The sequence below is a fragment of the Xiphias gladius genome, chromosome 10, assembly GCF_016859285.1.
Source record: "Xiphias gladius isolate SHS-SW01 ecotype Sanya breed wild chromosome 10, ASM1685928v1, whole genome shotgun sequence".
In the NCBI taxonomy this organism is placed as follows: Eukaryota; Metazoa; Chordata; class Actinopteri; order Istiophoriformes; family Xiphiidae; genus Xiphias; species Xiphias gladius.
In genome coordinates, this window is record NC_053409.1 from 5,380,091 (window position 1) to 5,398,099 (window position 18,009).

The following is an 18,009-nucleotide window of genomic DNA, read 5'->3' on the forward strand; positions in this document are numbered from 1 at the left end:
GCAGTTGTAGTTGCCCGCCGCCGACCACTAGAGGACATGAAAAACTCATGAATATAAAAACACGTTTGGACTTTTCCTAATATTTCACTTTCAAGAACAGTTATGTTTTGCACTTTTCCGATGATGACCCCCCCCCCCTCCCGTTACATTTATTCGCAGGAAGCAGTCGTAGTTGTAGGAGCAAGAAGAAGTGCCCAGCAGGGTAGCTAGCGAGAAGCGTAGCGCGCGTGATGGTTCATCATCCCTCCCCTCCTGTAACGGTCCCTGCGTAGTGTCGCGTTTGGCTTTGCTGCCAAATCCTTCCGGGCTTGTTTGCTACTTAGGGATAACGGTTGTCGTACGCTTTCACGTCACCTCGCGGTCACAGTGAGTAACTCTAAAACGAAACGAACCACAAGCTTATCATTGACCACTCACAGCAAGGCAGACACGACGATAGGCCTCAACACTTCCGGTGTCCACTTTGAAAGTAAAACCATTCAACTGCACCGCGGTAAGATTCTGTCCACTCTGATTCATTGCATCAGACAAAACATTCACAACGACAGCACAGGGATGTTGAATTTGATGTCATTTGTTGTCAGTTGGTTCTAGATGTAAGAAAAGAATTTCCCTGCTGCTTTATTGCACCTCATACACATTTATAACGTATGAGTAAAGTGCTGTCCTCTTGATAAAAGTGTAGTGCATCAAAGGGTTTTGAAAGAAGGACATGGATCTGGAGAACTATTATATAAACTACACATTTTATATATGAATGAAGTCTGGGAATGTCATTTTCAGCTTTTATTCTAATTAACCATTGGCATATATGGATGGTAAAAATACTGCATTTAACTGAACAAAATACCGACATAATGTAACTATGATTTTAAATACTGAATATACTGTAGATTAAAGGCGATTGTCCGCTAGTAGTTTGATATCAGCGTTACACCAAAAAAATTAATGCTCTCTAGGCTCTATTCTGGTGAACTGACTTGTTTTGACATTATTTGACATGTAGGATCATATTGCTTTATATTACTTACATACATTCTTTGGAGTCTGTCTATTACACATTCCTGTGCTGGGAATAATTTTAAACATTCATCCTGCACTGAAGATAAAAATACCTCTGAGTTCACTGTTGACAATATTATCATGTTCTGTGTCATTAGACCAAGAGGTTTTATTTTTTACATTTTCAATTCTTTCAATCCCACCAATCAAAAATAGTGTCAAATAGTCTTTCTTATTTTGGAAAGATGACAATGAATAATATATAGGGTGGTGATATTTTGTGTGTGCATTACTGTGAGTGCAGTCCCAAGAATGAAAAAGAACAATTCCAAGTTGAAAATGATTTTTTTTATTATTATTCATTTAAATTAACAAACACTGCTATACATATTGCTGTTTTTTTTTTTTTTTAATTAATTTTGAATCATTTTAAACAGTTAAAGCATTTGGAAAAGAAGTAATAGTAGTTGAAAACAGGCAACAGACAGTAGGTGACATGTACAGTAGAAGATCTACAGTCAATGGCTTTCCTATGTGTGTCGAGGGGCTTCAGAATATTTCAACATACAGACATATCAGACTTGCCCACAGTAATGTTTTTGGTTATCATTTCACCTATTTATGTTCTCATATAGGATCAAAGATGTCCTGCTGCAACACATGATATCACAACCAGTGATGTTAAACCCAACATCAGTGAAATATAAATAGCTGACATGGTCTTCCCAAACAAGTAGCAGCAGCTTGTATTGAATTTCTAAGTGTTTTCTGCATCCAGCGCAACAAAAGACTTCCAACCACAACTTTTACTCCTTTGATAACAAAAAGCATTCAAACAGAGATTACCCCCTGACATTAAATTCATTAGGAATGTTTGAAGTAAACAAAAAAAGTCCCAGATATCGCTGTTGTGTCCTTCTCAGTGCACAGTATTGAAATCCCTCATCCCTTTAAGAGACACATGTAAAAATAATGACAAAGAAGTGCTTCATAGAACTTCAAAAATATTACATCTTCTCAATGTGTCCCCCTCTTTCATCTCAGGCCAGCTGTAGAGAGAGTCTTCTTATTCCGTCCTTAGAGTTAAAAAGTGAACTGTGTCTGGCCCTTGTTCAAAGCCAATGAGGCTTCCACTAAGTTTTTACCGAGTACCTCCATGTTGGCATATGTTCATACACCCATAAATCAGCACATCTGAATTGAATTTAAACATCATTTCTTTACTAAAAGTGATAGATTTACAAACACAGTATAAACAGGGTTGACATCATTGGCAGCTGGCGACAGTCTAGACCACAGTGGCTTTTTCAAATTTGAGCAAAATCCCTCCTTTTAGACAAAGACGGACGAATTACAGGATTAAATATGTCATACAAACCTTTTTGGCTTTTTGAAACCTGACCTGCCCTGAGAGGCAGTGTTGAAAAAGATAAGACCTTTATTTAGAGAATGTAAGAAGCAAAGAAGTACAGAATCCAGTGGAGGAGGGTTTTGTTCAAACCTTTATGTCTGAGCAAAAAGATAAAACCTTTCTTGATGTGACACAATGAAATTATGAAGTTTATCGTCCCTACATACATAGTACCAACTCTGCAACACTTTGGCTAGACTATTCAACAGAATGCACTCCTGCAATGCTCTTCACGATGGGGTTCTACTACACCAGAGAGATTTCCCTGACATCAATGTAAATAACATACACTTTGTCATAAACAGGTTGCAAAGTTCAGGTACAGAATCACTGAGGAAAAGCACATCAATACTACTGTAAAGTCAAGCCACTATGGCAAAATAGAAGGTATAGAGTATTGAGGAACTAGGCATTGATTGAAAGTTGGCTCGTATCGTTTGCAACACTGAGGAGTGCTTAAGTCACCCCATGGATGACAATTTTGCTTTTCTACAAGCAGATTAAGAAGAGGACATTGTCTCAACAAAACACTTTTTAAAATTTAATCAGCACAGTCCATAAATACAATTAAAGAGATGGAAATAACATCAGAAATGTGTACACACTCTTGGTAGCAATTCCTGAATCAAGGTCCAAGTTATGAAAGGACAAATCTAAATGGAAAAAAGATGAGAGGAAGTCTGCTCATTGTCTCTTTCTCTCCTCAGAAATTCCAGTAAAATGCTGACCTCGTTGAGTGATTTATTGATTCGTCTTGGCGGAGTGCAAGTGTCGGCATGGCTTTTTAAACAGATTCAAAAAAATATATTAAGAACACGCTCTCTAGTTTTAGTCGCATCAGCTCACAATCGCCACATTTAGGCATGTCTTTCTTCAGAACTGTCTGCCCAGTAAACAAGTTGACACTTGAAATGGCAAAGGGATGACACTTTTTAGGGTTGGTGCACACACACTTGTACAAATAAAAATTTTTACACTGAAGCAGAACAAGAAGAAACGCGTAGCCCTTGTGGGTCTCCCTGTGGAGGGGAAACGGCTCACATGGTCAGCTTGGTCTGGACTTTTGAATGTGCTCTTGGGTCTTTAAAAGACACTGGAGGGGGGGCGCGCAGTTGATCCTCATTGCATGCCTTCAGCCACAGTGTTTGTTTCTCAGCTGCGCCGAGCTGAGCCCTCGCTCAGAGGGCCAGGAGGGTGGGTGAGTTGAGGGAGTCCGAAGACTGGTCGCCACTGCTGCTGCTGCGCCGGTGGGCCTTGGAGCAGGACTCAGAGGAGGGCGAGGGGCTCTCGGGCTCCAGCATGCTCGGGTAGGTGAATATGAGGCTTGGGGCGTTGGGTGTGGCGGCCGGGGTGGACGCTGCCACCACTGGCGTGTTCAGGCTATCTCCATCTGTGCAGTATATCCCACTGCTGACACCGCCGCCGCCCAGGCAGATGGGCTTGATGACAGAGCGCTGAGGCTTGCCCACATCCTCCTCCTCATCCTCCGGCTCTTGCTTCACCACCACCTGGTTCATCTGAGCCCGGGTGCCCATGTTGGGGCGCATGGTCAGAGGGAGAGGGGTACACTGCTGCTGGTGCTGCTGGTGCCCTGACGACTGGTGGCGCTCATCAATGGGCAGCTTGCAAACAGGATTGTGGGCAACCAGCATGAACTCCAGCTTGTCCTTCTCCTTCTGCAGGCTCTCAATCTCCTTCTGCAGGTCTGCTTTTTCCTCCTCCAGCTTCTCAGTCTCCTGTTGACCAAGAAACGAGAAATAAAGGTGAGCACTTGAACTTCAGTATGAGCATGTTTGTTTTTGTTAACTATATTTGGGACATTTTTTGCGTTTATTTGATAGTGACAGAAAAGAGGTGGCTGCGGATGAATAAGACGCAACAAAGGTCTTCAGCCAGATGTGAACCAGGGACACTGCAGTTCATGGTTTTACACCTTAACCATGAGGCCACCAAGACGCCCTAAGCATGTTAGTTTTAAGATGATAAAACAAATACTGCAACAAAATTTTAGCTGTAACATAATAGCTGTAAACATATCTTCAGCCCAATCAAAGCTTTATAATGCATGTGATGATGCAAGAGTTTCTTCAACAATAAGGTAATCAGTTTCTGAGTGTTCCTCTAAACCGCCAAAAGAGGGCAGTGTTTGTTTGCTATGGTTTCTCAAACATAGAAAGTAGCACAAGCAACACATTAAATTCAGAATTTGTCATGGGCTGTTTAGACTTACGACATGTAATCTCAAAGCCTTCTGCTTGAGTTTGAGCTTCACATAATGACTGCCCATTGTTTTTTGTCATTAATATGTCACATAAAAGACAGATCCTATAAAAGTTGTTTGTCAGCCATAGACATCAGGCATATAATGATAAGCTGATATGCTGTCTGAGAACTCTGACTCGTGGGCAAAGGTATGAGGAAGTTGTGCACAAGAAGCCAAGAGAGGAGGTGCCTAGTGAGAATCTTATATGAATGATATCAGTAAATCAAAGAGGAGCTATTGCAGGAATATTGCTCCTTCTTTTCACTGGAAAGCGACACTTCCTTATTTGGAATTTTAAAAATCAGGCATGTGAAGAAGGAAGAGCTTTTTTTCCCCCTGGAAGCATTGGCTGTGGTGTGTGTGTTTGTATGTGTGTGTGTGTATGTATATGTGTGTGTGTGTGTGTGTGTGTGTGTGTGTGTGTGCAAGCAGAATGTCTCTATGCGGGATTGTGAGAAAAGCAATTTGCCCCTTTTACAAAATGTCCTGTATTCATGGAGACAGCTGCCTACAGCAAATTCCATTCCTAGGGGTTTTTAAGGCCTGACATGCTCAACCTCACTGTAATTCGGCTAATTAGTCCGTTTAGATGCCGTTACTGTCTGCCAGGCAGGGCTGTGAGACAGCCCTACCTCTGTCTACAGCTGCCCGAGACAAAAGGCTTTTCATCGCTTGTCATCTTTTCACTTAGACCTTGCACTCAGAGACGCAGCGAGAGTCAAACCAGTAATGCGAGGTTGTAAATTTAGGTGTGGAGTTCAATCACTCATCCAAAATCTGGATTCCTGCCAGACTTCTGAATAAGTGTGACTCCCCCCCGCCCCCCGTGTATTCTCTGTGTGAAAATCATTTCTTTTGCTACTTTTTGGACATTTTTTTGACTTTCTGCATCAACTGTAAGAATGGCAAATTTTGCCAAAAATAAGGAAGCTGAATGTTTATTGGCTAGAGCCACATAAGAGCCACATAAGAGGAACAAGATGCTCCAGCATTTACACTGATTTGTGGTTGTTTTATATAATTACAGCGGAACCCACTAGAAGATTCTGATCTGTTCTGGTGTCTCCAGTTTTCAGATTTCTACTCACCCCTTGCAGCATCTCCGTGAGCTCTCGTCTGCGGTTGCGGCATTTGGCGGCGGCCAACTTATTCCTCTCACGCCTCACCCTCCTTTTTTCCTCTTCCTCCGGGGTGAGCTAAGGGTAAGCAAAGAAAGAATACAAGTACAGGTAAAATAAGCTATTTGACAGAAACACACAATCAATATGGAGTGAAGAGCAGGAATATAAACAAGAGCTAGGTGATATAACTGGCTGACTGTGAGCAGAAAAACAACGATACAGAGAATTAATCGGCGGGTTAAAATAAATTCAATAATAAACATGTTTATTCAATGATTTCTGATGATGGTAATAAGGTGTTTGGCTTTGTTTTCAGAGCAAACACACTTCGGCAGCATTGCAAAGACTTTCTGAAGCAACTAATTCACATAGAATTCTATAATAAAAAATAAAAAAAATCCCCTAGTGGTCTTTTTGCAGTCCTGTTCCCCTACTCTGTCATCCCAGGTCTCTCACCTGCTCATCCCTCTTGCGTCGGCCTCTGGCGTCGCCGATGGAGCGAATGACCCCGGGCCGAGCCAGTGTGTTGTGCCCCAGCAGCCCCGGTCCATTGGTCAGGTGATGGCCATATGGGTGGGAGCGGGAGTAAGGGTTGGACATGGAGGTGATGACGGTGGGCTGCACCATCCACTGTAGGTCTTGGCTGGTTGTGATTGCATTGATGGTGGGTATAAAGGCACTGTTGGAGCCGGGCATGTCGACCCTGTACTTCTGGAAAGAGAAGGAACAAGAGAAACATGATGATAGGGGATGCATGACGAAAGAAAATTTTCCAGAGAAAGTGGGGTGGCAGCTGCAGCCTATATGCTGGTGTGGTGTTGATGCATGCAATTAACGACAGTAACTTAACTATGAGCATCTTAGTTTCTATCTATGAGCCCTGCTTCATTTCGCTGTGAGCACAATCTCAGAGACAAACACCACCACCACCCACCATTTTTAAGTTCACGCATTTTCAACATTTCAAGCATATAGTAATGATTCAGTCCACATGAGCAAAATGCTGCACATGTAACCTGTAGAGTGGAACAGTGACACATGCTGTGAATCATATGGGGAAGCCCAAGGTGTCCAGTGCATCTCACTTTACTATAGTAACCATGATATAAAAAACTGAACTAAGCAAGTGTTACACATATCTGGACTGCGTTTGTGACAGGGCAGATCTAAAATTTAACGGGTTGATTGACGGAATAAACCTTCTTCGTTTGTCTGGAGGATTCATTATTCCACAAGGAGTTATTTTAAAATAAAAAGTCTTATAAGTGACAGGAATAAATATTTAATTGTCGGAGTCAACCTTTACTTCCAAAAACATATTTGTGATGCATTTGCCTATAGTTGTAAGGACATCACAGGGCATACTGTGATACAGAATGGATACAGACAAGAGTTTGACTCCAAGCCTCTCAACTTTTGGCACTAAACCCTCAAATGGAAGAATAGTCCTTTTCAAATCCTCATATAACTCGAAATGTAAATGTATAATTATATACAGTCTACATGCATGAGTGAATATGACTTGCATAATAATCACCAGTATGAGAACCGGTGTCAGATCAGGATTACTTCATGTCTCTGGAGTCCACAAACAGACGGGCTGCCAGCCTGTGAGCGTAATTTACGCACGTCCCCATATCCCCGTTATTCCCGACTTTCCGTCGGATATCCTGGCAGTCTATTGGAACTTTGTTTATCTGGTGAGTCATTGTGTATGGGCTTTGTTAAGCACATGTGAAACGCAGTCAGTTCCAGTAAGGGGGGAAGCAGCCAGCTGTAACAAGCCAGAGAGTTAACCAGAATTATGTGAGCGGAATTTTTGGAGAGCTTGGCTTCAAAATAAAGGAATTAAAATTCCCTTTAAGTAAAAACAACGAATGAATAAATATATGCAATGGAGTGTGAAGGACATAAACAGTCAGTAGAATCATTATACTAAATATAGAGAAGCCTGCTAAAACTTATGGTCTGATAAAAATTCTACTGCTCTGATGAGAAAAAAAAAGAAAAAATGCCTTGTTTTGATATGTCTCAATAAACCTAACAAAGAGGTCATGTTCCAGCCCGCTGTAATGGGAAACAGGCAGCCAGTGTGTGATTACAGGGAACCAGAGCAATGTTAGATACGTGCCAAAAGTCGTTTACCGTAATGTTGCGTGAGCCTGACGGGGCTTTTCCACAGAATTGCACGATATGCAAGACTTGGGTGCGGGTAAACAACATTCCTCTTCCTGGATTTATATCCTATTATTTGTGAATATAAGGACAGGGCGTCCTCATAACCTTACACTCGCACACCCACAGTGTATGAAGGGTATATCTCACTGAGAATGTATGGAAGCATTATCTCTGATAAAATCGAGGAGATGAATTGCAGGGATTGGTGTTTTAGGCGCAGCAACACGATTGTTGGCATTTTCCCGGGTAGGGAAATACAGGCTTTTGATAGCCCTGCGCTCCCGGTCCGTGCGCGCTTCCCATTGTAGGTAATGCGCCATGTGTAGCCCGAGACCCGACTTATCAAATTAGCCTACAATCCGATCCATAACCATGTTATTTCTGATAGTCCAATAAGAGAAATATCTACAACAAATACCGACTTTTACTGAACTCAAACCCCACTCTGCAGCAACACTTGCCTTCGGTGGATGTCCAAAATGCCTTGACTCCTTCCCAAGACAAGAAAATAGACATATCCTAACCCTTGTGTCAATGCCTGTATCAAGCAGCGTATACCTGTTGCGTTCTCCACTGGAAGCTTTAGCTCTACCCATTTCATTGCCAGACTAGCGCGAAGTCGGAAAGATGGCAACACTTGACAGAGATCGTGGGTCTGAAATTGACATCTGGACATCGCAGGATCAAATCCATTTCAGTCTTTCACCTTCTCCTGCACCGATTACCTTTCGTCTCGTCAGTGTAGTCTGTACGTTCTGCACTTTTTCTTATATTATAGGGACCCATTCAAGAAGCAATGTTTTGATTAATTTATATGAAAATAGCTTCGCCATTTACTGTGCAGACCAGCCAGTCTGATCGAAGCAAGTCATCAAACTGTATCTAGACAGCTTATGACAGGATTGAAATGGTAAGAGTCCAAAATACTTATGCATATATCGAGTCTTGCATCTGTTGAGACACTGATGCAATCTGTGTCATTGGGTTCATCCGCCCCCCCCAAGCGACCTGGCGAATTCTTATTAGAAGTCAATTAGTGGGTGGAAGCGGGGTCCCATGATAAACTAAATATACAGGATAAAATAACCTGTAATTCTCTGCACTTTAAATCAAACCAAAACAGAAATATATCAGGATATTATTTATAGATCATGTCGCCTCGTTTACTGGTGTTACCTGGTAGCTTGAGGTAGAGATCGGACTTCCGATCGTGCTGCTGCCGCTTGTGAAGGACTCTGGCTGGGCCGGAGAAGTGCTGCTGCCGCGGGACGAGGTGTCGTAGTTCCCGGAGTAGTCCTGGTACATGATCCAGGAAAGCGGAAGATTTCAGTAGAGTGTCTGAGCTCTGAAACCTTTTTTTTTTTTTTTTTTTTTTTAATCCTCGCACGTAAAAGGCACCACCAGGAAAAATCCTCTGACTCGGGACGTTGTTAATTTGGGATATCCAGAGAAGAGTTGGCAAAGACAGTGTGCAATTATGCTCCCCTAAACTAACCTAAAACATCTTACAGATATTGCAATTTAGAGTAGGCCCAGATATTTTCTTTCGTGTTCGCGTTACTTTTAAAGGCTACGTCTTCTTGTGCGTTTATTATTCTTGAACCGCAGGTAGACCTATACTACACTATGAAAGCTCTTCTCAGGTGCGCAAACTTCAACCCTAAGTTTCACACCTTCAGCAGTCAAATCCAGTGGACACAAGTGAACCTGTAGTTACAGAGTGACTCACGCAGGTTAACATTGGCTTTAAATCCTATTGCCTGTCTAATCTTCTGAATATTTTCCGTCGCCTTGCCTACTACACACTCGGTCTTAGCTCTCGGCTGTTCACGGAACAGTTCTAAGTCTTTTTTTTTTTTCTTTTTTTCTTTTCCTTTTTACCTCACTACCTAGAGATGACTCACTTCAATGGCACTATGAAGAACTGCAACGGCTTTTCAACACCAACGAAACAGCCTACGTCACGCCTGGGCGTTGCGACTTCATCCAGGGAGGGGTCGTTTCTGAATAAGGCAGTGAAAAAGAAAGATCCGCCGTGACCATCCTTCGCCCAGCGGACACCGGAGATGTATTCGAAAAGCACGGATACAGTAAAAGTAGCAAAAATATGTCCCGAGATATGTATTTTTTGTTGCGGACGTCAGTGGTTGCCGTGGAGTTCACTATTTGTCTGACTTGCCTCGGTCCATTGACGCATGTTTCCTGAAATGGGCAGTTGCGTCAGACTGCGCGTGTGGGTTTCCTAGGTAAAAGCAGCGTCAGACACTGGAGGGATTCCCTCCCCTCTTGCGCAGCACTCCGGACTCGGAGCTCACGGCCCGGGTCCCGGTCCGGTCCCTCATCAGTGCAGGAAAGCGAAGATATCAAAGCTTTCATAGGTATAGGTAAAGAGTGTGGACGCGTGCTGGTCTCATGTCTCGCGGCACACGTGCACACACACACACACACACACACACACACACACTAACACAGCGGGAGCGAGTTTAGAGCATTAAAAGCATCTCTTGGAAGTTTTTGGTGTCAAAATCAATTCGATATCTGCGTCTGTGCTCAGCCCGGAAAAAAAAAACTAAAACGTACGGACAGAAGAGAGAGGCCACGCGCATGTAACGTACAGTTATTTTTACCCCTTGAAGACCGGCGAAATCACCATCCACCGGCTTTCATCTGCTTCTGTTCCTGTTCATAAAAAGCGATCAAAACGATTGGACATGCGGAGTTTCTGCACGATGGAGTCTTTGTGTTATTTGGCGGCAGCGCGTTGTGCGTAATTTGGACAGGTGGCGTGGAGAGCAAAAGGACGGTACAAAACACAGCGTGATCCCCTGCTAATGGTCAAATTAATGTGGCCCACTGGTTAGATCTACACAACAGTGCAGCATGGCTGCTTCAAAGGAATCTCACTGAAATGTGGGCTAATTGTAATTCGGACGCACCTCATAAACAAGGGCACAGCGCCCAGAATATGACAAGTTACACGATATGAAATGGCGTATTAAGTATAATCCAATCTGCTATGGTTCCTATTTTAATCTGTATCACCATTACTGGTTATGCTGAGCTCTCCTAAAGCTGTTTGCCGCGCGTATCTTCGCCAGAAAGAGTCGCTCCCATCAAAAAGTTTCGGCTGCAGTGTTCGGGGAAGTTGTGCAGAGGGAAAATCGTCTGCAGGGGGTTTTCTGAGGTGACCACTCGCCGCGGAGGCACCGAGTTTCTGTGCTTGCTCATAACCCGAACACGTTCATCTCAGGCTACCGTAGGTGCCACAGCCCTCCGACGTGTCAGCCTTTCCAGAGTTAGTCTCCTGGGTGTCATTTCCGCAGCACTACCTTTTGACCTGTGCAGTGATCTATAACTGCTCGCGCAGAGAGACTTCTTTAAAGTCACCCGGAGCTCTACTCCGAGCTGTTGGTTTCTCAAAAAGGCGACAGTAAGCACGCAGATGCTCAATAAGTCTTTATTTGAATGATATTAATTAATGATTAATATTTATCATCTGCCAACGGCACAGCTTTTGAACAGCAAACGTGTTGCTAGGCGACACAGTTTCTCCTAAATTGCCCGAGGAAATCTAATCTGCCATAGTCCTATAATTAATGCAGTAATATAATTTGAGATGCACCCATCGGCGTCAATTTGGGTAAAGCAAGGTATGGCACTGTGACAGGTTCTGTTCCGACGTGAGTCCAATTTTGATCTTTAAGTACATAATGAGATATCAAGCGAAAATTGGAATGCACAACAAACAGCGTTATGTGATGCCTGTCAGTCAGACGTTATTGCTCCACTTATTAGTTTCATGGATATTGATGCTAAATTGCAACTTCGGGGACCCTAGTGATTTAGCGCTGCAGTGCAGAAGCAGCCGCAAGGCTCGCGGGTCAGCGGGTGTCTGATCCGCAGGTCGCGCGCCACCGAGGCGTCGGTGTCCCGCCATCACACATCAGAGGGAACCAGCAGCATATAGAACATCTCACCCAGCCTGCCGTCCGCACAGGTATTATGCTCACTGACGGACTATAAGCAAGAGGCTTACCTGGCAGCGATGCAGGTGCTCGTGACGCAAGAGGGCTGATGGCCCTAATGCTGCCTTCAGGGGCCGTTTGCGAAATGCGAGTGGGGAGATTACAAATGAAGTGCAGTCACCCGTTTGGTCAAGCACTTTCGGTCGAGAGCGATGGAAAAAAAAGATTAAAAACGTATTAAAATTAGGGTTTTTTTTGGGGGGGGGGGGGTTAATTATTTAATTTTAAAGGAAGCAGTTTACTTGTAAATGTTCAGAAGCAAACCTTACACTCAATAGACTTTTTAGGGTTTAACACCGACTTGTGTACAGAATGTGCTTGGCATCTAAAAAATAAACTCTAAATTACAATTAAAAAAAAAAAAGAATAAACAGGTTGTACAAGATGCCGAACATATTATATCATGAGAAAATGCACTTTTTCTGCTGTTGCCACCGGCTAAACGTGTAATGTTGTATCATAAAGGTCCACCTCGCCCAGTCGTCCAGTGTTTTTTTTTAAGGCAGCATAAACTCAAAGAGACAGGAGTTTGACTATGAATATGTTACAGTTTAATAGTTCACATGTTCTGTGGTATGCAATTTATTTCATACATTTTTCAAACATATAGGCCTGCATCCCACATTCAGCTGCTAAAGTACAATTTTGATGGAACTGTACATTACTTAAGTATTTTAATTTTGTGCTACTTTATACCACTACTTTTCTCAGGCAAATATCATGCTTTTTTTTACATTTTTTAAAGTATGATGCACTGTTAGATTAGATAGATGATAACTCATCTAAAATGATAGATTAAACTGCAAATAAAGTAGTTAGAAGCCCCCCTCCCAGAATTCCCCAAGATCACTGGAGGATATAAAGGCATATTGATAGGTTACAGAGCATAATAAATAACGAAGATAAGTACTTGGCAAGGTACTAATTAAAATTTTGTTATTACAGTCAAATAAGCCAAAATGTACATGTAACTTTGGTTAAAGAATATCCTACCTTAGTTTAAATAGTTTGTGTTGTACTTTACTCCTAGAGGGTGCCCTTGTTTGGATTCATTGTTTTGTATATGTTGTTCAGTACAATGTAACAATGGTCTGGAGTAAGTGAAAAATCTGAATCCAAAAAATCCACCTCTACCGCCTACAACATTACAATACTGTTAACATGTGTACACATCAGTATTAATAATCTAGTAATATGACTTAGCTTATACTTAGCTTTGATTCACTATGTAGCTACACTTTGCCAATGGTACTTAGACACTTCAACTGAGGTAACATTTGAATGCAGGACTTTTACTTGTAATGGAGCGTTTTTATATGAAGGCATTGCTTCTTTTACCAAAGTACAGGATCGGAATACTTCTTGTGCGACTGGACTCCATTATAATCATCGTTAGAGTAAGATTTTGTGTATAAATATGTAAAGGGCATCAAGGCCTCAACATCGCTCACATCAGGTGGTTTTGTTTGCTGTTATTAGTCCCCCTGGATTAAATTCTGGCATGATTGAGGTGGAGTTTCTGATAGTAAACGCCATTTCCCAACCTGTTTTTATAAAGTAAGAAATAGATTCAGGTGAACTGAAAACCTACTCAAAAATGCATTCGTAGCATTTAAGCGTATTGCCGAGTCGATTTATAGCTAGATATTTAGCAGGAAAACCGCTCAGTGAAACAGGGAGGAGTAGACTGTTTTCTCTGTACTGAAACCTTTCCTCAAGTCAGCGAGTTCAGCATTCACAATGAAATTTTGCTTAATTTCTTTTTTTTTTTGCCCTTGCATTCCTTTGTTTTCTTCCCTTTAGCGTCACTCACTTGTCATGTTATAATACCTCAACCTGGATAATAGCTCAACATGATCTGCATGGCTAATCTCATGGCTCAGGTGCTGCCTGCAGGACACACGTAGGCACCAAAGTGCTGACTAGGGGGGTAGAGAGTGGGTTAAAAACATCAGTGTGACTGACAGAGGGATTTATTGTTGTGTTTGTGGCCTGTTAACACAGTCATGTTTAGTTGTGTTTCATGATGCAACAGAGCAAAGAAGCAGCAATGCATGGCTGCTAAGTTCACTACATGATACAGGAAGCTGGGTAGAACTGTCAGCGAGCAACACTTTCCCTTGTCTTTTTCCCACACTATTGTCAATAACATGAAATCTGTTGAATCCTATACCATATGACTTAGTTTGGTCTGACAATACAGTGGCAAACAGTATTGAGTAAATTGGACTTTTGAAATAGAAATCTAATCAGCAGTTTCATCAGGATGCCCACTGTGCTAGAGCATGGCTTTAAAAAGAGGCCAGATGCCAGACAGCTCCTGTGAATTTAAGTAACCATCCTTCAGTGATTTCATTTACTGGTTGCCTTGGTGACTCTTGTAAAGCAGTCAGGCACAACAGCGCAGAGGTATAATTTGATCACTCTTGACCTCTGGAGTGTGGGATTGTGGAGAGAAGAATATGAATTCATTGGCTGTATATCCTCCAATAAGGCCAATAACATTCAGGTATGCAAAACAACATCTTCTTCTTGTTCATATACAAGCCAGACAGACTGCATTTAAAGACAAATACATTTACGTTACGTCAACCTTCTTTGGTGTGGCTTTAGCCTGAATGCTAGATTCCATTTGCAAAAACAATTAACTAACACCTGTGCAAGTATTCAGTGATAGTTGCAACAGGAAATGGGTGAGCCCTGGAAATGGTAGCGGGCTGATGTGGTCCAAAATACTGTATAATGTGTGTGTCCAGAGAGCACCTAATTTAAGGTACTCCAACAATTTTAAACAAGAAAATAATTTTATTCACCATGAGGAGTACTACTCAGACTGGGAAAACAGTTGTATAATGTCTTCTGTGGCTCTGAAGAGAGCTTTGTCTAGTCTGATAAAATAACCTTGATGAGGGTCATCTCGGCTTGGGCTTAGTGATTTAAGATTTATAACAGAAGTCCTGCTCTACAAACTGGACGTGTGGAGTTCAAAAGACATGGGCAACAATGACGCAAGGTTGGTAAAACTAAAAACACTGAAGAACTGCATTATGGAAATTTTAGGATCCAGTGGTTTTTGAAGTTCGACCCATGCAAGTGTCAAAGTAAAATCAGGATATCTTGGTCATTGTGTCATTGATTTGGACCCTTTTTTCTTTTCTTTTTAAATCTGTCTCCCACAGTAACCTTATGTTAGGACAATACTGAATCACTAGAGTACCCATTTAAAGAAACATATTTTTTTTGGCTTTTCCCTGTTTTAAAAATAAGGAATGAGTTATATCTAAATCTTTTGCCATGATAATAATATTATGAAGTGTAGAAATATGAACAGTAAATGTGTAAAGTTAATGGACTCAAAGGTTTATGGTAGTCTATGAAAACATTTTAACATCACTGATTATTAAATCAGCTCTCCTTTAGCTTAAAGGAGTAGTTTGGCATTTTGGGAAATACCCTTACATGCTTTCCTGCCAAGAATTAAATGATAATACTGTACCACTATCATGTCTGAATGTTAAATATGAAGGTAACGCCAAAAGCTCCTTAGCTTAGTTTAGAATTAAGTCTGGAAATAGGGACACAGCTAGCTCAGAAAATAAACAGTCCAGCACATAACCCCCCCCCCCCAATTAACCACAACTCGTCCTTTTTATACTTCGGTTTTAGTAATGGATTAAACAAACAAAATCTAACCTGTTAATTAATAAGCTTTAGAGGTGCTCATGGGAACATTTTTTGTTGCCTTTCGACAGAGCCAGGCTAGCTGTTTCCCCCTGTTTCCAGTTTTTATGCCAAGCTAAGATAGTTGGTTGCTGGCTGTAGCTTCATAGTTGACAGAAATGAAATGACAGACATTAGAGTGGTATCCATTTTCTCATATAAATCTCGTCAAAAAAAGCAAAGAAGAGTATTTCCCAAAATGTTGTACTTTTATTACAAGCATTGAAGTAGACGTCATCGATTTATTAAATTTCCAGATGTAAGTACGCACTGAAGGAAGGTCTGGGATTTTTTATGGTGATTATTGAACTTGATACGAAATATTTCATGTTGCTGAATATTGATTATGTTAAGTCAAGGACCAGTCAACGTGGTTAAAAGAAAAGGTGGCAGTTGGGAGAACCGCTTACTTTCCTGCAAGGCTAAAGTGTTGCAACCTGAAACCTGTCCACACGTCAACACTGCTGGATATGAAGCTTAATCTCTTTTTGCAGTAAACAAATCCATTTTAAACATTTGATTTTTTTAGATGAGACAAACAAATCCTTTACTTGAATCGTTTGATGGACCTCAAAATAAAAGAAGAGCAGCGATGGAATTGTCTTGAGATGGGAATGAGGGCGTGGGAGCATCTTATTAAATGCCATCATATAGCAACCAAATGTCTTCTTGCTTTTTTCCTGCTGCAGTATAGGGAAATAAACTGAATGACCTCATCTGACTCAACTTCAGCTACATTTGTTTTCATGTTATTGTCCAGGTCCACTGGCTGGAACATTTAAAATACCTTTTGTCACAGGAGATTGCAGTGAAGCACGGTGCTTTATTCTTTTATTTAATAGGCAGCTCTATTTAATCGAGTGACTACAGGCAAATAGCCAAGTGAAGACACACATAAAAACCTGTACTAAGCATAAAGCAACTTCCAATCAACACACCCGAGCACACTCTTGACAGTAACTTCACAAGCATTAAGGTATTGGTTCCTGATACAATGGAAGGAAGTGCGTCACAGACATGCTGTACCTCGAGACAAAGAAGAATGGAACGCTGCTTGGGCAAAAACAGCAGAGAGAGAAGGGGAAATATTGGAGCATGTGGTGGAAGAAGTGAACAAATAACAGGGTCAGAGAGAAGAAAAGCCCGCGAGTGGTCGGGGGACTTCTGAGCAGGCACCAAGCGGTCAACCGAGCCACCTGCAGCTCCCAAATAAACAGGACCCCGGTGTTCCTTCCACTTTTACTGGACTGCTTGTTTTCAGTGGAAGAAAACAAAAGTCTCCCCCACCTCCCCCGACCCGATAATAGAAACCAAGGAAAGGAAAACGTTGGCTGCCTGACAAAAATGGGATTTATATCTGCGTATTATTTTGTTTTGGTCCTTCTGTGTTGTTTTCCTGGTTGTTGGCCCGAAACAGTCAAATCAAATAGTGTGTCTGAGAGATGCATCTCTGTGCAGCCACAGCGCACAGACAATGGGCAAGTTTATCGCACTCTGTCAACAAGATTGTCAGTATAATTTATGAGTATGCTGGTCTGAGAGCAGGGTGCCCGTTGTTCAGCTTGGAATGTTAATGGGTTTTGGTTGAGGAACGGAGTTATCCTGGTGTTTGACCTCAGCTGAAAAACCATCATCCTCCTTTGTATTGCTGATTATGTGAACCAAACAAATATGTAGTTTAAAGAGGAAACTACCTTTAAATCTTAAAGATGTAATATGTGAGGTTGTTTTTCTTTTTTTTTTTTTTGGTCCTCAAAAATCTTTAGCGCTAAGCTTTTACCACTTTTTTGTTTTCTGCTGTACACTTCCCAGAACCTGTCAAAGTAAATGTGTGGGTGGCACACTGACATCATTTTACTTTGGCTTTTCACTTGATGATGTTTGAGTTTCATGGCTTTTGATCTGTTGAACTAACTAACTAACTACCCATTTCTTCTGGAAGTCTGGAAACACAAACATCACTTCCGGTGCACCAAAAGATTTGTCCCAGGAAGTGGTAAAAGTGTTTAGAACAAGTCCAAAACTGTTTTTGCACTGAAGGTTGAATCATGCTATTACTGTAAAGGCAAAAGACTTACCTCTCTGGAACAAAAAGCCGATTGAAGATGCAGTGTTATCCATATCGCTACTGAGTTAATCAAGCAGAGCTGTATTGGAAAACTTCACTGCATGTGCTGTTAAAGCTAAGGGAAGATTAGTGCGGTTGGCATGTCTTTAGAAGATGCAAAATTGCATTTCTCAGTGTTAACATACAGAATTCGTTGTGTTCAGCGTTATGTACGCCAAAAT

The 18,009-nt window shown here is 41.7% G+C and overlaps 1 protein-coding gene across 1 annotated transcript; it reads right to left on the bottom strand.

Annotated features, from left to right (window-relative positions):
- Positions 1-1,386: 1,386 nt before the first annotated feature.
- fosl2 (FOS like 2, AP-1 transcription factor subunit) lies at positions 1,387-10,088 on the bottom strand. The gene is made up of 4 exons (XM_040137149.1): positions 9,152-10,088; positions 6,254-6,508; positions 5,765-5,872; positions 1,387-4,149 (listed from the first exon to the last, which is right to left on the bottom strand). The coding sequence occupies exons 1-4, from the start codon at positions 9,278-9,280 to the stop codon at positions 3,592-3,594; spliced, it is 1,050 nt and encodes a 349-aa protein (XP_039993083.1). The 5' UTR covers positions 9,281-10,088; the 3' UTR covers positions 1,387-3,591.
- Positions 10,089-18,009: the final 7,921 nt, after the last annotated feature.

Coding starts and splice junctions, on each gene's coding strand:
- fosl2 (XM_040137149.1), bottom strand. CDS start 9,280: ATGTACCAGGACTACTCCGGGAACTACGACACCTCGTCCCGCGGCAGC. Junction 6,509..9,151: donor TCTCTACCTCAAGCTACCAG/GTAACACCAGTA, acceptor TTCTCTTTCCAG/AAGTACAGGGTCGACATGCC. Junction 4,150..5,764: donor TCACGGAGATGCTGCAAGGG/GTGAGTAGAAAT, acceptor CTTGGTCAACAG/GAGACTGAGAAGCTGGAGGA.